We start from the raw sequence: 22,692 nt of genomic DNA on the forward strand, positions 1-22,692 counted from the left end.
TCCTTTTTATTACTTGACTCTGAAGTTCCCCTTTACCTCATCATCAAAGTACCCAAAACATTCACGTTCTTTTAGTCTCATACCTTATCAGATTGAACATTACGTACATTTTATTGTATGATAAAACTGGATAAAACTGGATACCACTTGAACAATTGTACTTCACACTGCCCTCCGCTGAGCTTTTGTCTCTACATATAAAGCAGAGTTCCGTTCAGTCTCTCCCCACAAAGTCATCTTTCCATAAGTAAATCATAAAGCAGAGTGGCTATATTATAATAGCGTGATTTCTGGTCTTGTTGTGCCACTGCATTTAGTAATAACATGTCTGTAGGAAAATAATACACAGCAAATGTTCTATAATGTTACAGTATGATCAATAAAACAACATCTGATGAGACTGACCATGGTGCTGGAAAGAACAGAAATGAAGTATTGTCTCTTTGTATGAATTGTATAGCATCTGGAACATATTCTTACTGTTACTGTAATTCTAAACCAACCATAGAAAAAATATTGTTTTTTCCTTGTCCATGACTTCCTCACTCATCATCTCATCAACAGGAACAGATGCACTCTTTATAACATTCATGTAAACATTTAATACAGCTTAGGGGGCTCACTGGGCGCTCTGCTATGCTGTAGCTATGCTGTTGTTTAAGTTTGATGTTATTTTTTTTTAAGTTAATCTGGTAAAAGGTTTTTCCCCCATATCTTCCTCCACAAATATTGGCGATATTTAGTGGATTTAACTGACTTAAAATGTCTTTGTGTTGTTCATTTGATCCAGTTAAAATGCTGCTGGCAGAATGTGCATTTAGATATCCATGGAACTCCCTTGAGAATTTTAATTTGCTAGACCAGTCTCACACTGAGTAAAAAAGCATAATATGTCAACAAAAGCAAACATTTCTGACATATCTGGTGTCAATCAATCAAACTTTTATTTCAAATTCAAGGTCCAGATAGTATAAAACTGTAAATAGAATAAAAAACATACAAAATCAGAGTAAAGTACACAGACCTGGTACTTCTGTATGAGACTGCATCTGGAGTGTTAGGAATTTAAGATGTGCACCCCTAGCGGTGAGAAGTATGTTACATGTAGCAATGTTTAATGTAGAATTGTAGTTTGTGTGATGTTAGATAGTAGATATTACATTTGTATGTTAAACGAAGTGAATGCATTATAGACAATAACTCTTTTCTCTGTCCTCTGGTCCCAAAACGGGGAGCATTTAGTACATCACAAATAATTTGTATCCATTCACAAAGTACTATCTGAATTGAGTGGCTACAAGCCCGTCTTAGAATGAAGGAAGTGACTTCTGCCTCAGAGGCCTGGAAAGAAGTAGAAGTGCTTTGTCATAGTGCTTCTGTTTGTGGACGGCATCTGTCTTTTGTTTCCCGGGCAAAAGTCCTCAAAGCGTAGCTTGACCTGTGTGGTTGAAAGAAACGTGAAAATCATCATTGCTGCTCGCTATGTGGCGTGTTCGTGTCATTAACTATGAGTTAATAACTAATATTTCTTTCCACTTACTCTCCTGAAAAGTTCCTCGATGTGATCCTTATGTGCAAAGGTGTTAAATACCTCAACAATATACTTGATGAGAAAAGACCCATCAATTGTATCTCTGTATGAGACTGCATCTGGAAGAAAAACATACAGAAACATGCTAACTTCAATGCAGATTATTAATAACATTCTTCATTGTGTTATGAGCTATTAAATAAGATCTAATAACATTCAAATGAACTAACCAGGGGTGCACGATAGAAGAGAACTGAAGTCTTTTTCTTTGATCACAACATGCAAATTATCATCCTCAATGTATTCTTCATCAGCATCATCAGTGACCAACGCTGGACAAGCACCATCTCTAACAAGCGCTGCTCCTTTCTCCCCTGAAACACATGTGGCACACCTTTAATACAGTGCACTTAGACAACCAACGGGAACTTAGCAGCCTCCTACATTCATTCATATTGATGTTTGATGATCAGTCAGAATAGAGAGCGTCACCCCCTCTGCAGGCCTGGATGATGATGATCTTGGGTTTGTTCAGCAGCGCTGGACAATTCTCTGGGCCCAAGTGTTTGTAGATGTTGTCGATAGGGAACTCATCTGGTCTTTCAGTCGTGCAGTCCACACCGAGGACACGGCCCCGTTTCCCATGTGACATCAAAACCACAAACACGCTGTCCGTCTCTTTGAGGTAGGGGTGTTTAGAGAACTGCTTTAAAGCATCATCGATTGCCTGTGACATTACAAAAAGGAAAACTTAAGTGATCGAACATACATTTTATGTTTTTTTCCCCCTTCTATTAGCGTACCTTTGCTGTGAGGTCACGGTGTTTCACCACCTTGTATCCCAGTCCCATCATCAGATTCTCCATGTTCTGCTCATCCTTATCGGCTCCATTTCTGTTTTTTTTCTCATCAGTAAAGTTGATATTGGTGATTAGCAGGGCCACACGGTTGCTTATGGCATTTCTGTCTGACGGGTAAATCTGAAAAACCGATTTGAGGGGAGTTAAGTAAAACAAAATGTATAATTTGTCTGGAAATAAAGCAGACAGACAAGACCTTGCTGTCACGGTGATGAGAAACTAAGATACACAGGAACCTATTTGATACTCCTGATATGTTTTTTATGAAGTGACTGACATCTCTATTATTCAGTTCCTCCCTCCAGAAATCCTCGGTGGTAGGAATGAGTTTGGTTGACCACTTCTGCTCCACCTTCGGCTCCGCAGCTGGAACAGTAAAACATTTGTTTAAAACCGTGTTCTTAGTATGTAATACACCTCTATCAAATGATAGTGTCAAAGACTTGTGTTATTTGGAATCAAAATACGTGAAGGTGCTGCTATAGCTGAAATAAACAAGCTCACCCAGCTGAGCAGGTTGAGCAGAGGAAAGACCCAGTTCAGTGCAGAGAACCTTGTCTCTGACCTCAAGGTGCGTGATGAATATTTCGCTAGCTTTGTCTCCTTTTTTCTTCACCACGTCGATGAGATCGCGCGCTCTGTCTGCCGTCGTACTGTTGTCCTCCAATATGGAGTCTTTCTGGCCATCATTCACGACGCCGTCGTCTAAGAGGTCGTCCAGTAGCTGCTTAATCAGTTCTTTCCCGGCCTTTTCCACAAACTTCCTCCTCGCATTCTGAAGCTTAGCTGAGTGGTGATATGAAGCACAAGAAATCACAAAACTCAAAGGTTAATAGAAGGTACAATAAATACACTTGGGATTCTACGTTAATACAATCCACCAACACAAAATACATCTTCTCAAAATTATGATTCATGTAGATCAACAACTCCAAAAAACGGTTTTGACAAAAAACTCAAGATTATAACATTACATTACATGTAATTTAGGCAGGGTTCGAGATGAGGGGCGTCTGGGGGGGTCCCGGACCCCCTATAAGTCATTAGGGACCCCCTATAAGAATTTATTTTTAGATTTTGGGGGGTCCCCGACTAATATTTTTAACATTAAAAATGATTGTGAAAAGGTCTTTAGTGACGTTTTATATTCATAACAATAATGAATTTATTTCCTTGCGTGATTGGGCAGCAATCAGGGCAGCTAATAGCATCACAGATTGATGTCGTGGTCTATGGCGCAGACACGTAGGTTACTGTTGAACGAAGCCTCACAAAGTGAAATCCCACATGAAAAAAGTGCTTCGATTATGTTTATATCTCCATAATAATTGCATATTATAGTAATGCATTTGGAGTTGGTGTTCCTATATCAAAAGTTGCATTAACTAACTTAGATACCCAGTGTAACGCAATGATTAGAAGAGTGCGTTTGTCAACGTTTCTTGCTGTATGTGAATGAAGCCAAACTGCCAGCTAACAGCAGCACGTTCACAAACATGTTGCTGAAAATCTACAAAACGCATCACAAATCCATTACAGCGTTCACGATTGTATAAGTGAGCACTACATCACAACCACATCCCAAGACCATTATCCCACCTTCAAAATATGTCAATATGTAATTTTCCCTGCTGTATATAGTGTAGCAAGGTAGTCTTCAGTATTTTTTATAGTTACATTTTAGGGGACCCCCCAAAGAGTCCTAAGTCATTTCGAACCCTGAATATAGGTGACGCCATTATCCAAAGCGACTTACAGTTATTCTCTGAGGAAGCAGTGAGGGTTTGGTGTCATGCTTAGGGACACATTAACAACCCTTTGGTCCCTGACGTTGTATTTATTACGTTGTTGCACAGTGTAACCATAAATCTCCTTTTGTGTGTATATATATATATATATATATATATATATATATATATATATATATATATAAAGATGTGTTGAAACAGTTGGCGATAGTGTGTGTAATGAGTAACTATGTTTTGTGGACTGCCTGGTTTGTGCAGCTTCTTTTTTGTGGAGAAAAAGAAAAAACTCTCCTGACCGAACGTGATCTGCCGAAAACTTAAATATACTTTTCCACCACAAATGAATGAATAATCATTAGTAATTGTTAAGTGGACGGCAATTAGTTTAACCTCTGTTGAAGTGTCAGTTGAATGCACTTAATCAGGCGGGCAAAGTGAAACTAAAACGTGGCAAACAACAGCAGAACGAACAGTTCTTCCGACAGACATAAAATGTCTTACTTCTAAACGCTCATTACCGCTTACATTAAATACGGCTCGATTAACGAGTATTCCGCGCGCGCATCAGAGTAGCGTTCACCTGTAAACAGCGTTTAGAGCTCGACCTCTTACCTGCTGCCATCTCTCGCACTTGTTATTACAGATGTGTTTCCCCGAAGGTCTGCGAGTCTTTATCAAGCAGCAGTGGTACAAAACGTGGGGGCGCGGCCTGCTGGTTGAAGTTTCCTGTTTCCTGCTTTAGCCAACTTTCTTCTATTATGGCTACGTGCGCTTCTTTCTGTACACATACGAAACTTGCTTGTGCATTAATCCTACAACATTATCTGTGTCATGAATACAGCTCGGTGCAGGGTGGGGTTTTCAACATGCAGCATTTAATGATGTATATTTGTAAAAGGGAAATCTTGTACTTATTTTAGAACATTATACTTTTTTTTTACATAATTGATGTAGTCAACTAGCTACAACCCCAATTAACCATCTTTTTATTGTCACAGACTGGTCTGCGAGCTGGACCAATCCCATTGATCTTAATGTGCAGCTGCCTGTGTGCAGCGGCCGTCTGCAAAGCGACATCACCATGGTTACAGAGAGGTGTAGTTTGTGTTTTAAAAACGCTTCTCTGACGAGCTATTGAACTGGGATGTCCGAATACGTCCTTGGCCTTATTTGTTAAGCTGTCAATCATGGTGACACGCCCCTCCCACTTGATGCCCCGCCCCTTCACGCCACATCAGCGTCAGAAGTCTGAAGGTGAAAACATAAGTTTTGTATCTGAAAATGTAAATCTGCATCCGAAAAATATAATACAGTGAACATCAAACAATATATATTAGTGAAGCTTGAAAATAAATATTTTATTAAAAAAAGAAAGTATAGAGTTGAGTCAAAACTATATTCAACTCGAAAATAGATGGAGTCCAAAAGATCATTTTAGACTCCGCTAAAAGCAAACCACTGTACATCTTCTCCAAGCTACATGGGACCTGCCCGGCCTGGAGCGGAGCTCGCGAAGACGCCTCTGTCCCGCCCCGTGTGTTATGAAGTGTGAGTGGGTGCAAGTGTCCGGAGTGGAGTCACCTCAGCCTGACCCAGGGGCTCACCGGAGTCCGCTGCTCGTCCCCCTTGCCGGATGGTGCTTGGTCTTAATGAGGACATTTATCAAAAATCTTAAAAGGCTCAGAGCAAACTCGGTTTTATTTACTTCAGAACAAAAATTCAGATTATAACAAGTTACGGAGAAAAGGGGATAATAAAAGGTCGAGAAAAAAGTGTTGAGAATATAGAAAAAAAACTGAGATTTTAATATTTAGCCTCTCTTTCACCGTCCAGCAAAAAGCCACCGCCAAAATCAACTTATGTTTTCCAATCGAACTGTCCCTTTTATAATACCAGAAAGTCCGGGGATTCAGGAAAGCCGCCCAAAAACCACGGAGAAGAGAAAAATCCCCTTCATGGCCTCTGAGGCCATAAATCACCCACATCAAGTGTCCACCTGCACTTAGGCATCATATCCCCTCGCAAAACTGCTGTCACTTCTGCCATAAAATACCACAAACATATCTCAACACCATATATATTTTGTATTTTACAGTTTTAAATGACATGCACATATTAAATTAGAAAAACAAAGAACACCTGCACATACAGTGCAGTATACAGTATACCTCTTATAATGCCTAGGTTAAGCCTAGGTAAAACTACAGAGGATTTATTTTATATGTACTCCATAATATGGTTAATAATATTATCAAAAAGATTTTGGTCTTACCTGCAAGGTTAAAACACTTTAGCTTCATGTGTCCCCCTTTTTCTATCCTAAACCCTTAATAGTTCTTCGTCCTTAAAAGGTCAAACAACATTAGCAATTTTGCATATCGTGCTAACCTCTCAACAACGTGGGCTCTCGGCCATATAGAAAATGAATAATGGATTTCATACATTTCCAGAAAGATATTTAAAGATTTGTTGAAAGAACTTGCATCATTCAATATCCTGTTGACTATTTTCATAACAACCAGTAAGCAACCAGTTTAATACAAGTTGATGAAAATGCCCAATTGATTCAATGGCTAACATATTGTTATTTGTATATTTAAAAAAGTAATTGTTTATTATCATATTAGCTGATTGTGGATGCCCCCTGGACACAGACATAAAACAGTCTCAGAAGTTTTAAGTCTTTGTATTCAATTTGTTGCTCTTTTTTGAGTCATTTTAGATCTCTTTTAAATAGTTTTGCATCTCTTTTCTCTGTTCTTTGGTCCCAAAGCCTGTGGTCCATTCATTAAAATAACAAATAATTTCCATTCACAAGATATTATCTCAATTGCTCAAATAATTTGAAAAGTGGCTACAAGCCTCTTAAAATGAAAGAAGTGACTCCTGCCTCAGAGGCCTGGAAAGAAGTAGAAGTGCTTTGTCAGAGTGCATCTGTCTTTGGTCGGCATTTGGTGTTTGTATTTCTCTTCAAAGCATTGCATGACCTGTGTGGTTAAAAGAAACGTGTGTATCATTGCTGCTTGCTTTCTGGTGTTTTTCTGTCATTAACTAATATTTCGTTTCACTTACATTTCTGAAAAGTTCCTCAATGTGATCCTTTTGTGCGAAGGTGTTAAATACCTGCACAATATACAGGATGAGAACAGACCCATGAACTGTACTTCTGTATGAGACTGTATCTGGAGGAAAAACATACAGAAACAGTTAATACATTTTGTTTTTTTAAATAAGGTAACTATTTTTAGCTGATTTCAATAAAGATTATCGACATAATTCTTCATTGTACTATGAGCTATTAAATGAGATCTAATGACATTCAAATGAACTGACCAGGTGTGCACGACAGTAGAGAAGTGAAGTCTTTTTCTCTGTTTACGAGTTGCCAACCACCAACATCATCAGTGACCGAATCTGGACAAGCACCATCTCTAACAAGCACTTCTCTTTTCTCCCCTGAAAAACATGTGGCACACCTTTAATACAGTGCACTTAGACAACCAACGGGAACTTAGCAGCCTCCCACATTCATTCATATTGATGTTTGATGATCAGTCAGAATAGAGAGCGTCACCCCCTCTGCAGGCCTGGATGATGATGATCTTGGGTTTGTTCAGCAGCGCTGGACAATTCTCTGGGCCCAAGTGTTTGTAGATGTTGTCGATAGGGAACTCATCTGGTCTTTCAGTCGTCCAGTCCACACCGAGGACACGGCCCCGTTTCCCGTGTGACATCAAAACCACCAACACGCTGTCCGTCTCTTTGAGGTTGGGGTGTTTAGAGAACTCCTTTAAAGCATCATCGATTGCCTGTGACATTACAAAAAGGAAAATTTAAGTGATCGAACATACATTTTATGTTTTTTTTCCCCCCCTTCTATTAGCGTACCTTTGCTGTGAGGTCACGGTGTTTCACCACCTTGTATCCCAGTCCCATCATCAGATTCTCCATGTTCTGCTCATCCTTATCGGCTCCATTTCTGTTTTTTTTCTCATCAGTAAAGTTGATATTGGTGATTAGCAGGGCCACACGGTTGCTTCTGGCATTTCTGTCTGTAGGGTAAATCTGAAAAACAGATTTGAGGGGAGTTAAGTAAAACAAAATGTATAATTTGTCTGGAAATGAAGCAGACAGACAAGACCTTGCTGTCACGGTGATGAGAAACTAAGATACACAGGAACCTATTTGATACTCCTGATATGTTTTTTATGAAGTGACTGACATCTCTATTATTCAGTTCCTCCCTCCAGAAATCCTCGGTGGTAGGAATGAGTTTGGTTGACCACTTCTGCTCCACCTTCGGCTCCGCAGCTGGAACAGTAAAACATTTGTTTAAAACCGGTTTCTTAGTATGTAATACACCTCTATCAAATGATAGTGTCAAAGACTTGTGTTATTTGGAATCAAAATAGGTGAAGGTGCTGCTATAGCTGAAATAAACAAGCTCACCCAGCTGAGCAGGTTGAGCAGAGGAAAGACCCAGTTCAGTGCAGAGAACCTTGTCTCTGACCTCAAGGTGCGTGATGAATATTTCGCTAGCTTTGTCTCCTTTTTTCTTCACCACGTCGATGAGATCGCGCGCTCTGTCTGCCGTCGTACTGTTGTCCTCCAATATCGAGTCTTTCTGGCCATCATTCACGACGCCGTCGTCTAAGAGGTCGTCCAGTAGCTGCTGAATCAGTTCTTTATCTGCCTTTTCCACAAACTTCCTCCTCGCATTCTGAAGCTTAGCTGAGTGGTGATATGAAGCACAAGAAATCACAAAACTCAAAGGTTAATAGAAGGTACAATAAATACACTTGGGATTCTACGTTAATACAATCCACCAACACAAAATACATCTTCTCAAAATTATGATTAATATAGTGTCCAAAAACTCAACATTATAACATTTCATGTCATTTAGCTGACGCCATTACCCAAAGCGACCTAGTTATTCTCGGTGGAAACAGTGAGGGTTTGGTGTCATGCTTAGGGACACATTAACAACCCGTTGGTCCCTGATGCGCAACCCAGTCTCCAAAAAAAAACGTGTAATAGCTACGTTGGTCTACAAGAAAAAACGTGGTCTTATGACGTTACGAGGACACGTTTTTTCAGCCAATTCATTTACATTGCCTTGCAAATAGGTCACATGACCATCAAGTTTCCCTTTAGCAAAAAAAAAACATGGCGGACTGTCGGCATATTATCTGTAAAAAACAATATTTTACGAAAGCATCAGCATTTGGATGCATTTGGATGGCATTTCTAGCGAGAAGTATGTGTTATACTTTCATAATCTTCTATCAGAGAATGTAGAAGACCTTTTCGTTTATTCATTTCTATGAAGATTTGAGGGTCTCTTTAGGAAAGCGTGGTAACGCAACGCTTTTAACGGCGGTCATGTGGACCCCATTATAAAAAAAGCACTTCTACTGGGGGTGTTACGGTAATGGGGCTTTTAGCCTTAAAGGCACTAATCGCCAACCAAAACAAACACAAAGCACTCGAATCACATTGTTGGCGCACATTTAAGTTGTTTAATTAACCTAAGTGTTAAATAGGCTTGTGGCAGAAACAGCGCCATCCCATTGCAGTACTCAGAATGGCTCCAACACAACCGGCCCCTAATTGTTCATTGCACTTCAAGACATGACAATTATAAACATTCATGTATGGAGACATTCATACAACAAAAAACAACGTTTGCAATAAAAATCAACCCCTCTTTTGGTGTATTTGTTTTACTTTTACATTGACTGCTCTACCAATAGTCCTAGTTTTGTCACTGGTCTTTCAATTACATTTGTTTTGGTTTTGATTTGCACAGATCTGACTATGCCTGATTTGTCTGGATTTAATAATCCTTCCAATCATTCAAGAATTTCGTGGTGCTGTAGCATCTGCAATCAAAACAATATCTCCTGCCGTAAGATTACGTTGTTCCACTTTTGTCTTTACTGTAGAGTAGCAAGATACTCTTTTGTCCACCTTTTCCAGAACAAATCTGAATCTGACAAATCTGAAGATACTGAGCCTGTTTCCATCTTCGTCTTACGTACTGGTCCTTTTGATCAAACAGACATGGAGGCAAAACTGGTTTTCTTTTCAAAGTAAGAAGATGATAAGGTGTCAGTGGCTCTAAATCATTGGGATCCTCAGAAACTCTCGTAATTGGTCGGTCATTCAAGATTGCTTCAGCTTCGCATAAGACTGTGACTAAGGTTTCATCAGTTAAAGTCTGTAGATGTAAAACAGATACCAAGACCTTCCTGACCAGTCTGATCATGCTTTCCCAAGCATCGCCATGATGGGAAGCTGCAGGTGGGTTGAACGTCCACTTGATGTTGTCATGATTTAAAGCCTTCTCAATTGACCGGTTTAATTCTGCAATTGCTCTTTTTAGTTCCTTTTCTGCACCTGTGAAATTTGTGCTGTTGTCTGAGCGAAAGTGTGCCGCCGGTCCTCTTTGGCATATGAATCGACGAATAGCACTGATGCAGGAGTCTGTGTCTAACGAGTGTGCCACTTCTAAATGAATTGCCCTGCTGGCCATGCATGTAAAGATAACCCCATAACGTTTCACATAAGAACGTCCTTGTTTTACCTCAATGGGCCCAAAATAGTCCACTCCCACGTTAGTAAATGAAGGTAAGTCTGCATGCAAGAATGCATGATTCCCGGGAGGGTTAGAATGCTAAACGCTTAGCGTGTGTGTGGTGTGTCTCTTTCAAAACCTTCCGTTATGTTTTCATGGGAAGGGGGGGGCACTTTTGGGCTTCACCCTCAGAGCGGAGCATCTTTACTCTACACGTTTCCTCCTTTTACTGGCCAGGAAAGCGGGCAGTCTATCCCACGTGGGTCGATTCCATTGGCTCTGACGATTCCATAGAGAGGCGGGACTTAGAATTTTGCCGGGAAACGGCTGAGATGATGATACATACGCGTGTGCTGCATTTATTACGTTGTTGCACAGTGTAACCATAGAACTCATTACTCACACTATTGCCAACTGTTTCAACACAACTTAAAAATATATATATATTTTAAGTTGAGGAAGGGATGTTCCTCATTGAGGTGGTGCGCCACAGTTTGCCAACTCAATATAAAAACAATGTCTAAAATGACTCAACGATGTTGCCACACCGTAAAAGCACAGTAAGAGATGTTTCCTCTAACACCACAACAGCCTTCAACACCATCATCCCGTCTCTGCTGCAGGACAAACTCTCTCAGCTGCACGTGCCCGACTCCACCTGCAAGTGGATCATTGACTTCCTGTCCGACAGGAAGCAGCACGTGAAGCTGGGGAAACACGTCTCTGCCTCTTGGTCCATCAGCACCGGTTCTCCCCGAGGCGGCGTTCTTTCCCCTCTGCTCTTCTCCCTGTACACCAACAGCTGCACCTCCGGTCACCAGTCCGTCAAGCTCCTGAAGTGTGCGGATGACACCACCCTCATCTGATTGATCTCTGGTGGGGATGAGTCCGCCTACAGGTGGGAGTCTGACCACCTGGTGACGTGATGCAGCCAGAACAACCTGGAGCTCAACGCCCTGAAGACTGTGGAGATGGTTGTGGACTTCAGGAAGAACGCAGCCCCACCTGCCCCCCTCACCCTGTGTGACTCCCCCGTCACCAGTGTGGACTCTTTCCGTTTCCTGGGCTCCATCACCACCCAGGAACTTCAGCTCCATCACCAAAAAGGCTCAGCAGAGGTTGTTCTTCCTGAGGCAGCTGAAGAAATTCAACCTGCCAAAGACGATGATGGTGCACTTCTACACGGCCATCATGGAGTCTATCCTCTGCTCCTCCATCACCGCATGGTACGCTGCAGCCACAGCCAAGGACAAGGGCAGGTTGCAACGTGTCATCCGCTTTGCAGAGAAGGTAATTGGCTGCAATCTTCCGTTTCTCCAGGACTTGTTCGCTTCCAGGACATTGAAGCAGGCTAGAAAGATTGCAGCCGACCCCTCTCACCCTGGACATAAACTGTTTGTGCCCCTTCCATCCGGCAGGAGGCTGAGGTCCATCAGGACTAAGACCTCCCGCCACACGAACAGTTTCTTCCCTGCAGTCGGGCTCATCAACAGAGCCGGGGCCCCCTGACTCTCATTCTACATTCACTTTGTCACTTTCACTTGTCACTTTCTGTTTAGCTGGTGCACTTTATTTTTTATTTTATTTTTATTCTCAACTTACTAACCCATTGCTTTAGCGTACTAACCCATAGCATATATTTTATTATATTTTTATTTTATGTTTATCATATTGCTGCACTACGTTGTCCATTATTGTACTGTCTTCCGTCATGCACCAACCGCCAAGTCAAATTCCATGTATGTCTCACATATAATGGCAATAAACGTTTCTTGATTCCTGATGTTGTATTCACAATTGCAGTATGGATTTGTGGAATATTTTTCATTTGAACGAGTATTTGCAATAAGCCAACATCACCGCTAGGGGGCAACAACTGAGCTACATTTGTAACCAGCGCTACATGGGAAAACATAAAGAAGAATGCGCTCACAGACAAAATGGCTGTAGGACAAAGCTAGAAGCTCGGCTAATGTAAACATCCACCAACAGTGGACTGGAGCAGGAGCGAGGATAACGTTACTCGATGCCCTTTTGACTTTGCGAATGAGAGTGTATGTTGTCACACAATTCATGCATCTAATCTGCAACATCTTCAATGACATGGCGTTGATTCAGGTCGCTACCTAAGCTAGCACGATTAGCTGCATAATTAAGTTAGCTCGGGTAAACGACAATGGCTCATTCGGGTGTACAATTAGCTTGTTGACATCTCGTTTTTGCGTCAAATTTGCCGTTCGAACAAAGGTAGTCAAACGTTGCGGCAATAGTGTTTCGGGATGATGTGTCCGTGGGAGAGACGTTCCGCTGTCGCCTCGGTAACGACCCCCGACGTCACGAGTTGTAAACCACTACGCTAGCATTGAGCTAACGTTAGCTAAAACAACGACGTCAGCTAAGTTACGAGACAACGCTGCAGAAATCTGGTTTAGGATCTTGAATGGCAAAGCTAAGGAATTATTAATGAGCAGCCGGACCGGTGTCGGTTACGATCGATTCATTTCTGGTCGACTGATTTTGTGTTTCCTGTCTCCTGGTGGCCCGCACAGTCCTCCTAACTTTAGTTGAATGATGATGAGCCAGCGGCGTGGGATCCATCTGGACCAATCAGAGCTGCTCTGCACTAAAGGATGTGGGTTTTATGGCAACACCGGTTGGCAAGGCCTATGCTCCAAGTGCTGGCGAGAGGAAAACCAGAAAGAAAAGCAAAAACAGATTCAAGAGGATTGGGCACTTGCTGAGAGGTTTGTCTGTTTCCTCTGCGCCGTGTCTCGCTAGAAAAAAAGGGAAATGCCATGTCTCTGGTTCTTTTTGTCATTCCGTTGGTTTGCTCATGCATATGTGTGCTGTCCCTCGCCAGGCTGCAGAAAGAGGAAGAGGAGGCCTATGCAAGCAGACATAAGAAGACCCAATTGCAGCCTACCATTACACCCTTCAGCAAGTTTGAGGAAAGAAAAACAAAGGAAAAGTCCAGCAAAGTCAACACCGTCACAAAGTTTTTTATTCCTTCCAGCAAAACACCATTAAAAAAAGGTACATACTATTGCAAATAATAATGAGATGAAAGTAATTAACCGTTCTTTATTAATACATTTATAGTCTGTAATGCTGCTCTTTATTAAAAGGTAGGTATAATTTTATCCATACTGTCAGCCCCAACTGGTTTTGATCTCCTGCTTACTTGGAAAAATAGTAAGAAACAAAACCAGTGTCCAAAATGTTAGCTGATCATGGTTTCTGTCCAAACAAACTAGATCTATCTAGATTTGTAGTTTGATAACCTACATACGGTCATGGTTTAAATATCTTATTTCAGTTCAAATACCCTAAGTGATATTTAAGTGTTTGACGCCTCGATTAAAGTGACATTGAATGTCTTCCTCCAGATGCTTCTTTGGAGGCTCAGTCCAGCCCGAGCCCCAGTTCCTCCGCAAGCCGACATTCCTCTGTGGACAGTGACCACGCAACGCGAGAGTTCATTGATTTTCTCAAGCCTCTAAAGTCCGGGAGGGAGATCTTCAAACAGTGCCGGGCCTTCACTGAGAGCATGGTCTATAAGCGGGTGAGCTGAAGTGGATTTGTTTTCTGGGTAGATTGAGTTTGCAAGAACTTTTTAATTCTTCTGGACAACTAGCTGAATCTAGACAACCTGTCAATACATTTCACTCTTATATCCCTTTTTTGGTTTGTTTTAAGATTGCCCCATTACCGGACGGTTTCTGAAGTCATGGTGATTGCACCATCAATGTACTTTTCACCACTGTCCATTTGTTATAGTGGTCAATAACACCTCTGTTGTATGTATTGCTAAACACTTCTCTGTTATGACATAACAATCACTGAATAAAAGGAGATTTAATTGTTGCTCCTTCTTGAATTTTCTGTCGCACATTCTTGTCTCAAGAGGAAACTGTTTTTTGTAAATATATATAATGGGGAATATGCTCACTCGGTCATTGTAGCAGACATCGTTGTTCGATATATGAAATGGTCAAGTAGTTGCTACATTCAAACAGATAACATTTGTCAGAAGGACGCTTAATATCTCAACCCTCATATTTGGGCTTGACTTTGTATTTTTTAAAATTGAATGTCGTCTGTGTCTTTTTCTTGCTCAGGACATGGCTGCTGATGAACTGTCAGAGTGTGTGCAGGACTTCTACCAGAACCTCTCGGATCGCCTCCACACCCAGTTCAAAGGTACCGCTTGACTCCCACTCTTCAGAAAACTACGACGAAGGAAGACCCCAAAAATGATTCATTCAATGTGTCAAGTCTTTTCTCTGTGTACCTTTTTGGTCTTTGTGCTTCTGTTCCTAGGTTCCTCAGAACACGTCGAGAGCGTTATGGATCAAGTAGAAAAGTACATGATGACTCGTCTCTACAAGGAGGTTTTCTGCCCTGAGACCACAGACGATGAGAAGAAAGACCTGGCCATTCAGAAGAGAATTAGGTTAGCAAACAAAAGTAACAAAAACAATGAATATCTTTCCATGAGCCAGAGAGAACACAATTGTAGGTACAAGAACTTCAGCTGGGAATTCCTCACATTGTAATCGTTGTGATCCTTCACAGAGCCTTGCACTGGGTCACCATCGAGATGTTGTGTGTTCCCGTGGATGAGGAGATCGCTGAGGTGTCAGACAGTGTAGTCAAAGCCATCACAGGTCGGTCTCATTATCATCACCTCGTCATCTTTGCTGTGGAGATCCAGTGTAAGACTTTTGGATAAATTAACGCCTTTTTCCAATCTCTGCATGATTTCAGATGTGATTGAAATGGATTCAAAGTGCGTGCCCAAAGAGAAGCTGGCGTGCATCACTCGTTGCAGCAAGCACATCTTCAACGCCATCAAAGTGACCAAAAAGGAGGCGGCGTCCGCAGACGACTTCCTGCCGACGCTCATCTACATTGTGCTCAAAGCGAACCCCCCGCGACTTCAGTCCAACATCCAGTACATCACCCGCTACAGCAACCCCAGCAGACTCATGACCGGAGAGGACGGGTACTACTTCACTAATGTGGTGAGCAAGTGAATTGATGCTCGCCTTTCTGTGGTTTAGTGTCTGTGTCTCCAGGTGTTCATATTTCCACAATTTTGATGAAGTCGTGTTGCTGTCAAATTGTGTGGTTTTAATACTGACAGGTGTTTTTATTATTTTGGTCCCTCACAATTATATTAATATGGGTAGGTTCAATAACCGAAACACTTCTTTCAGAGTAATTCAGTAGAATTTAACAGCACCACAACCTTCATTGTCCATATTTATCATATCGGTTAACCAAAACCTCTGAAATAGTTACAACAACGGAACATTATGACCCCATATGGAAACGCATTGCTGTATGCGCATCGGCAAAAAGTTCTCTAGAATCTCTAGAAATGATTCGGAACCCTTATTGCATCTTTGTAAGTCCCCAGACTGATGACTTCCATAGGGGACATCTTTATTTAAAACCCGCCCCCGCCTTTCCTTTCCCCAGTGCTGTGCTGTGGCCTTCATCGAGAAGCTGGACGGTCAGTCTCTGAACCTGAGCTCTGAGGAGTTTGAGCTCCACATGACGGGCCAGGCGTCCCCCCAACGGCCGCAGGCCACCGGCGCTTCCTCCGCCCCCCCGGGCAGCGGCGCTCTCGCTCAGGGCCACCAACGCGTGGACCTGCTGGAGGGGCTCGGGGAAAGGCAGGAGCAGGTGATGGAGAAGGCCCGCCAGCTGGAGAGCGACCTCATCGACTGGACGGACGAGGTGGAGCAGAAGGTGCAGAGCGTTCTCGAGAGCTTTCCGCCGGAGGCGCCAAACCCCGCCGCAACCGCAGCGGCATCGGCCATCGACTCTGATAACGTTGAGAATGAGCAGCTCCCCCCTCCTCTGCAACCGCAAGTGTTCGCTGGCTGACTCCCCTCGGAAAATGCAATTTAGGCGTTACTTGCGCTACTTTCCCTTTTCCCTGATGTTAAACTTTGCTCTCCGAATGCCCACGCAGGAGCCGTCCGATAGGGATCACATTTCCACTCGCTGTCATTTCTGTTCCATCCATCCGTAGTCCAAGAGGCCCCCGGCGTTACACTGAACAGAAACCAAACTACTGAATTAAAGGAACATTTTGGCCTTTTAGAACACTTCTTCCTGCAGAGTGAGGTGCGACGATCAATAACCACTCGTGTCTGCACGGTGAATATGAAGCTCAATGCAAAAGGAGCAGGCTAACCACTCCAAGTTCTTCCCAAACACTTCTTTGGTCTCCCACAATGGCATCATCAGTACCTTTCCAGTACTTCTTTACCCTTGTTGTAGTAGTACCGCTTACGCAAACGTGGTAAATGGTTGGATGTGCTATAGAAACCTACTTCTGTATTATTCAGATAAAAAAGGAAAAAGCTGCTTTTATATGGCAAATTCAAAGTGGGTGCTCAAAAAAACACCTAAAATGTTACTGCCCAAGAAACATCGAATGACTTTACAGGAAAGGTCCAGTGAAATATGTTTTTCTTAAAGGAAATGGCGAAATCAGAGTAGTACGAAACCTCTGCTCGCTAAAATAACCCTCAAGCTCATGCTGGTTATTTGTGCTGTGTTCACTGTGCATTTCCCCGTCCAGCAGAGAACTATCCGGGAGTGAAGAGATATGCGTGTACAGTGGTTGTGCATGTGGGAAGTTGTGTGTGCGCGTGTGTGTGTGAGAATGTGGGCGAGTGTTGCATGGACTTAATGTCGGTAACTCGTTCGGCCGACCCAGTGATGTCACTGGATCCTGTGTTCTTGTTTCCGCTCACTCCAGTCATAGTCTGGATGTACAGAAGTGATTTTATTTTTCTATAGAGTTATTGATTGTTTTGGATGCAATAGGAGACATTAATCCTGTAATATTTACAGTTCTAGTCTAATGAAGAAAAAATATTGCTTGAAGACATGTTACGTGAATTCTGTAGACCAAATAGTAAGATGTCATCTCTTATTCTAAGGGTATCGTAAGCATGTGCCATCACAAGAAAGATGTTTTTAGGTGATTTATTTGGGTTTTTTGCTCTGTCAAAGCAAAAAGGAGGTAAGAGGTCAGAGAGGATGCTGCTTCCCATAAACACAAGTTATAAATAAATCACCTCTAAGGCCGGTTGCTTTACTAACATAACCTCACCAATTTTATATATTTTAAAGCACTTTTTAAAGTTTGATTTAAAGCTCTTATTTCAGAACTACACATGACAAACTAATGGCTTTATTCAGTTAAAAGGATAATGGGTGAAAGGCTCTGTAATAGGCAGTAACGAAGAAATGTTTGGGAGGTTTTTTTTGTTTTGAAGACTTGCTCGATGTTGCTAGATTAATATTAATATTTTCTTTGATTGTTATTTGCAGCACATAAAGTTAGTGTGCAGTTTCTGTCCATTTAAGAATAACTTATTGCCCTGTACGCAGAAGCCATTTATGAGGTGAAGATTTTAAAACATGATCAGTTTGCTATTATATCACATAGGAGAAAGTACCTCAATACTGTCTTTTATTTATGTCTTAAGTTATTGGGGCAGTATTTGTCTATATGCCTCCATGGGTTTGTCATGATGATGTTGATGATGAATAAAAATGTAAAATACAGCAGTTGGCAGTTTCTGTTCCTCATGCAGTTTTATGTGACTTATGATCTGGTAAAAGTACATGGTTTGTCAATTCATTAGTAAACTCACATTTGCTCTGTTGTCGAGAATAAAAGCCGAGCTGAGAATAAGGTGGGAAGGTGATTCTGAGAACAACTTAAAATTCATATAGAAATAAAAAAAGAAAAGCTATATGCAAATTCATTACATTACAAATCATTCATGACTGTCTTGAATTTACGGTTACTGTTCTTCCTGTCTGTTAAATACAAAGACAGCACTTTGCACTAAAACGAATGTATATACTTTGAACTATTAATGTTTAAAAAGAATTACCATCCATTCCATAGATGATTTAGTTTATTCAATGGTCCCACCTTATTAAAGAGCGGTTTTAATTACCAATTTATTTAACCCTTATTTGCAATATGTATCGTGTTTTGTTCCTTTCATTTTTTCAAATATGTATCTTAATAGGAGTATACGTATTTCAAATAATCCAATTCCAAAGAAGGTGTTAGTTTCAGTTCCAATAAAACTATGCTCTCGGTTTCTCAGAATGAAAAAAATAAAAGTTATTTTTATAAAAGGGGACATCCTGCGTGATGAGTCAAAGCTCCAAAATCCTTCTCACTTCCCTATTCCATCAGGAATAAAAGAATCTCTTTCAGCCTCGGTTTCTGACGGTTTCTGACAAGCTAGTAAAATGGACTCTCTAATTTCCCTCCTTGGTGAGTTTTCTTTAATTCTTTTTCAATATCTCACAATTTTTTTTTTTAAAATGTTATCACCTATCCTTTATCTTATACAAGCTTGTTTTCATTTTCAGTTCTTTCAACACTACCACAGCTCGTGGCAGCTGAAGGTAAGTAGCAAATAGTCCTAACTTCAAATAATTCTTGTATGCGTAACAAAGCATTTCTACACATACTCTAGTCAGTTTCAAATCATCTGCTATAATCAACTGATGACACCATGTGAATTTAATAAAACAAATTGAGCATAATAATAATCCCAACAATCCCACGTGTTTTTATAGTTCCCAGTGTGACCTCGTTCAGAGCTGAGGTGGAGCTCATGTCTGGGGCTTCAAGGATCTTCTCTGGAGAGGGTGTGAGGCTGAAATGCAGCATTCCTGATGTCCATAATTCCGAGTGGAAATACCTGTGGTTCAGAGGATCTGATCAGCTCCCACAGACTCAGGAGCACCTCGTTCTGTGGAAAAGCAAGGTTAAAGATAGTGGGAAATATTACTGCCAGGGTGTGAGGAATACAAATTTTGGAAACATCCACACCCTCAAAAGTCTGCCTGTGGAGGTCAATGTTGATGGTAAGATCTCATCTTTCAGTACTTTTAAACACTGACGATTAGGAATCACTGAACTCTTGATGCCGTAAACCTATTTGAAGTATTGTATTATGCCCCAATTATGTATAAAAGACCATTGCTTATTTGCATACTTATGTAAAACACGCTGCCATTGGCCTGTTTTATTACTTTGAACATCAATACAATACATTGCTACGCTATACACAGTAAATGTTCAATTTAACGTTCCTCTGTGTTCAGGAGGGTGGGCTATCCTGCAAGTTCCACCACCTCCTGGCCTCGTCGGAGACACCTTGAAGCTCACCTGTCAACTGCTCATCAAAGCCCAACTTCACGAGGTGATTCTATACAAAGATGGCGTTGAAGTTATGAGACAAATTGGCTTCAACCCACATTTCTACCTGACCAACTTGACCCTCGAGGACCAAGGGAATTACTCTTGTAGGGCGTCCTGGGACGCAGATGGGCGTACACACTCTGCCATTTCAGTTGACGCTTCAGTTCAGGTCGCAGGTGAGTTTGTGTGCTGGATTGCATGTGCTGACTATGCCTGTGGTTGCATGTGTTGAAAGAAAACATATTCAATGTCTTGCAAAGAATTAGAAAGTTAAAAAAAAAAACATACAGTCACTGCAAACTGAATACCACTAATTAACACTTTTTGTAAATTCTCTAATGACATCATTTGTGGATGTGGGGTGGGTGTTATGTGCTGGACTATTTCCCAGCCTGCGGCTGAGATGCAACCAAGCATCCATTTTGTTTATTTTTTTTAGACTGTTAAATTCTTGTTAAAATGCAATAGCTGTTTCCAGTCTTTATAATAACCTAAACTAACCAGATGTGAGCGTTTTGTTCATTCTGACAGAACATTTGAAAGGTATAAATAAATAAATCAAATGTAAATTATATGGATTAAAAAACAAAGTGAACCATGTTTTGTACAGATGCCAGAGTGATGTCAGTTTTCTCTTTTAACCCTCAAATAGAAAATGACTAATTTACCAAAATGTCGAATTCTAATAGATTTTTTTTTCCATATTTAAATGTGTCAGTAAACTTTGTTTCCTTTTGGCTCTATTTTAGAGGTCCTGTCGCAGCCACTTTTGGAGATTGTTGCAGACAATAACCTGTTTCCAATACATTTTATGAAGCTCATCTGCCACCTACAATACAACGCCCGTGCTCCCGCCCCCCCAATACACTTCTATTTCTACAAGAATAAACAGCAAGTGGCAACGGCGAGCTCTGAGAAAAGTGTCATGGTGAATCGTACTCCAGGCCAGTATAGCTGCAAGGCCAGGGTGCCTCAGTTGGGAATCTCCAGGGAGAGCAAACTCAGATCCTTTGGCCAAGTAACAGGTACTAAGAAGTAAATGTTACTATATATCTGGACCAGTGGCGGCTGGTGGAATTTTTATTTTGGTAGGACCAGCCAATCAGTTTCAGTGAACATCCCAGTATGATTCAATGCGACAAAAGAAGAGGGATCCAACACGCAGTATTGCCTTTTAGGTAAATAGTTTTTTTTATATAAAATATAATAGAACATGTATATATATTAAGATTCCCAGATTTATCAGCGGGTTAAGGAAAGACCAACTCACAAGCCCCACAAAACTTCTTACAATGAATTATTTTGGATTCATGTCCTCGTTGTGTGTCCTCACTGCAGTCCTGTGTGCGTCGCAGCTGGGTAGCGATTTTTCCGTAACACGGAGAGCGTGACTCTTGTATGAGAGGCTGTACTTTGTCGTCCAATAATAATAATTAATTTACAAATATTACTGGGTATATTTCATGTTTCCACAAATACAAAAATATTGACTATTTGTAAAATATATTTTTTATTTAATAAACCATAAAATATAATCTTTTTTTTCTTTTTTGGTGGCTCAAGGTGGGGCCACGCCCCAATGCCCTCTATGGACCAGCCGCCACTGAGTTTAAACCCAAATTTTCTTGTGACACAGCAGCATAATTTCTTAACTCAACTCGCCTCTGACCAATACAACAATAGAAAGTGATTATTCTAACTCCTCCTCGCAGAGATAGATGACCTTTAGCTCCCCCTATCTCATCCCCAGACCTGCCTCCTGCTGCTGAACCAACTGCAACCCGACCCTCCTCTCACCAATCCACTGTAACTCCTACTGTTTCTCACCCAACTGGAGTGAGCATCCAATCCTCATATCCAACCCTGCAGCCTCAGCAGTCAGCAACAAGCACTTTCCTATCTGCAGTCCCGTCTCCTTATCAAACTGTGGCTGCTATGGAATCAGGAGACACGTCTGAAGAATCAGGCGACACGTCTGAAGAATCAGGCGACACGTCTGGAGAATCAGGCAGCACGTCTGAAGAATCAGGCGACACGTCTGAAGAATCAGGCGACACGTCTGGAGAATCAGGCAGCACGTCTGAAGAATCAGGCGACACGTCTGGAGAACGTTGACAAATAATGAGAAACTGCCCAATGAATAGGTATTTGAAATGAATCATACGTATGGGGCCATTGTGCTCTGAGTACAAGTTTTTAATACGATTCTTTGTGTAATATTAATTTAACCTCTTGTATAAACTAACTGAATCAGTACTGTTGAAGATCATTAACTACTGCCATATTTTTTAAATTAAAGAAGTTTTCTGTACTACCGGATTTTATTTTGACTGAATTGTTTTTACTACTGTACAGCATTACAGTTTACCGTTTTTATGAGAAGTATTTATAAATTTAGACAGTCGATTTACATAAAAAGTCTTATTATCTAAAGGTCGCAGTGATATCTTTTATTTACTCAGCACATAAGTCATACATTTGTATGTCTGTCTTTGCAATTTGATGGATGGCCTGAGCCATCCGACAGTGTGGGTTAACAGCACGTAGATGTCAGAGTGCGGCAGCAGTAAACAAAGAGATGGAAGACGGGGGGGGAACAAAAAGTATCAAGCGGTGAAGGAACTTCTTTATGAGGGTGGGACACATCGGCAAGACTAAATAAACTAAACGATAAACTTTGCAAAAGTATATCGTTTAAGACACTCTTTGTAAGA

The 22,692-nt window shown here is 41.2% G+C and overlaps 4 protein-coding genes across 5 annotated transcripts; 2 read left to right on the plus strand and 2 right to left on the minus strand.

Annotated features, from left to right (window-relative positions):
• Nucleotides 1–889: 889 nt before the first annotated feature.
• LOC119217533 (caspase a-like) lies at nucleotides 890–4,891 on the minus strand. The gene is made up of 8 exons (XM_037471253.2): nucleotides 4,752–4,891; nucleotides 2,896–3,177; nucleotides 2,669–2,757; nucleotides 2,335–2,511; nucleotides 2,024–2,258; nucleotides 1,762–1,905; nucleotides 1,541–1,650; nucleotides 890–1,438 (listed from the first exon to the last, which is right to left on the minus strand). Exons 1-8 carry the CDS (start codon nucleotides 4,759–4,761, stop codon nucleotides 1,334–1,336), a joined length of 1,152 nt encoding a protein of 383 aa, XP_037327150.2. The 5' UTR covers nucleotides 4,762–4,891; the 3' UTR covers nucleotides 890–1,333.
• A 2,713-nt stretch (nucleotides 4,892–7,604) lies between these two features.
• On the minus strand, nucleotides 7,605–11,816 carry LOC119217527 (caspase-1-like). Its single transcript, XM_062561645.1, has 5 exons — nucleotides 11,738–11,816; nucleotides 8,589–8,870; nucleotides 8,362–8,450; nucleotides 8,028–8,204; nucleotides 7,605–7,948 (listed from the first exon to the last, which is right to left on the minus strand). The coding sequence occupies exons 1-5, from the start codon at nucleotides 11,814–11,816 to the stop codon at nucleotides 7,691–7,693; spliced, it is 885 nt and encodes a 294-aa protein (XP_062417629.1). The 3' UTR covers nucleotides 7,605–7,690.
• An 816-nt stretch (nucleotides 11,817–12,632) lies between these two features.
• Nucleotides 12,633–18,312, plus strand: LOC119217520 (rab5 GDP/GTP exchange factor-like). Its single transcript, XM_037471228.2, has 9 exons — nucleotides 12,633–12,773; nucleotides 13,269–13,463; nucleotides 13,580–13,752; nucleotides 14,106–14,281; nucleotides 14,838–14,919; nucleotides 15,040–15,172; nucleotides 15,295–15,386; nucleotides 15,487–15,743; nucleotides 16,204–18,312. The coding sequence occupies exons 2-9, from the start codon at nucleotides 13,288–13,290 to the stop codon at nucleotides 16,612–16,614; spliced, it is 1,500 nt and encodes a 499-aa protein (XP_037327125.1). The 5' UTR covers nucleotides 12,633–12,773; nucleotides 13,269–13,287; the 3' UTR covers nucleotides 16,615–18,312.
• A 644-nt stretch (nucleotides 18,313–18,956) lies between these two features.
• Nucleotides 18,957–22,641, plus strand: LOC119221987 (low affinity immunoglobulin gamma Fc region receptor III-A-like). Of its 2 annotated transcripts, none has more exons than XM_037478289.2 (6): nucleotides 18,957–19,042; nucleotides 19,141–19,176; nucleotides 19,351–19,641; nucleotides 19,882–20,154; nucleotides 20,728–21,003; nucleotides 21,729–22,641. In XM_037478289.2, the coding sequence occupies exons 1-6, from the start codon at nucleotides 19,018–19,020 to the stop codon at nucleotides 22,091–22,093; spliced, it is 1,266 nt and encodes a 421-aa protein (XP_037334186.2). In that variant the 5' UTR covers nucleotides 18,957–19,017; the 3' UTR covers nucleotides 22,094–22,641. The 2 variants fall into 2 exon arrangements, with proteins under 2 accessions (XP_037334186.2, XP_037334196.1); XM_037478299.2 differs by having other exon boundaries at nucleotides 18,980–19,042; nucleotides 21,542–21,851.
• Nucleotides 22,642–22,692: the final 51 nt, after the last annotated feature.

The sequence above is a fragment of the Pungitius pungitius genome, chromosome 3 (genome assembly GCF_949316345.1).
Source record: "Pungitius pungitius chromosome 3, fPunPun2.1, whole genome shotgun sequence".
Lineage (NCBI taxonomy): Eukaryota > Metazoa > Chordata > Actinopteri > Perciformes > Gasterosteidae > Pungitius > Pungitius pungitius.

Excerpts from the sequence above, each read along its gene's own strand:
- LOC119217533 (XM_037471253.2), bottom strand. Across the intron at positions 2,758-2,895 it reads TGCTCAACCTGCTCAGCTGG|CTGCGGAGCCGAAGGTGGAG; the intron begins GTGAGCTTGTTT and ends TTACTGTTCCAG. Across the intron at positions 1,439-1,540 it reads TCGAGGAACTTTTCAGGAGA|GTCAAGCTACGCTTTGAGGA; the intron begins GTAAGTGGAAAG and ends TCAACCACACAG.
- LOC119217527 (XM_062561645.1), bottom strand. The coding sequence starts at position 11,816 with ATGGAGCTGAAGTTCCTGGGTGGTGATGGAGCCCAGGAAACGGAAAGA. Across the intron at positions 8,451-8,588 it reads TGCTCAACCTGCTCAGCTGG|CTGCGGAGCCGAAGGTGGAG; the intron begins GTGAGCTTGTTT and ends TTACTGTTCCAG. Across the intron at positions 8,205-8,361 it reads AGGAACTGAATAATAGAGAT|ATTTACCCTACAGACAGAAA; the intron begins GTCAGTCACTTC and ends TCTGTTTTTCAG.
- LOC119217520 (XM_037471228.2), top strand. The coding sequence starts at position 13,288 with ATGATGATGAGCCAGCGGCGTGGGATCCATCTGGACCAATCAGAGCTG. Across the intron at positions 13,464-13,579 it reads GATTGGGCACTTGCTGAGAG|GCTGCAGAAAGAGGAAGAGG; the intron begins GTTTGTCTGTTT and ends GTCCCTCGCCAG. Across the intron at positions 14,920-15,039 it reads CCTCCACACCCAGTTCAAAG|GTTCCTCAGAACACGTCGAG; the intron begins GTACCGCTTGAC and ends TTCTGTTCCTAG.
- LOC119221987 (XM_037478289.2), top strand. The coding sequence starts at position 19,018 with ATGGACTCTCTAATTTCCCTCCTTG. Across the intron at positions 19,177-19,350 it reads ACAGCTCGTGGCAGCTGAAG|TTCCCAGTGTGACCTCGTTC; the intron begins GTAAGTAGCAAA and ends GTGTTTTTATAG. Across the intron at positions 19,642-19,881 it reads TGTGGAGGTCAATGTTGATG|GAGGGTGGGCTATCCTGCAA; the intron begins GTAAGATCTCAT and ends CTCTGTGTTCAG.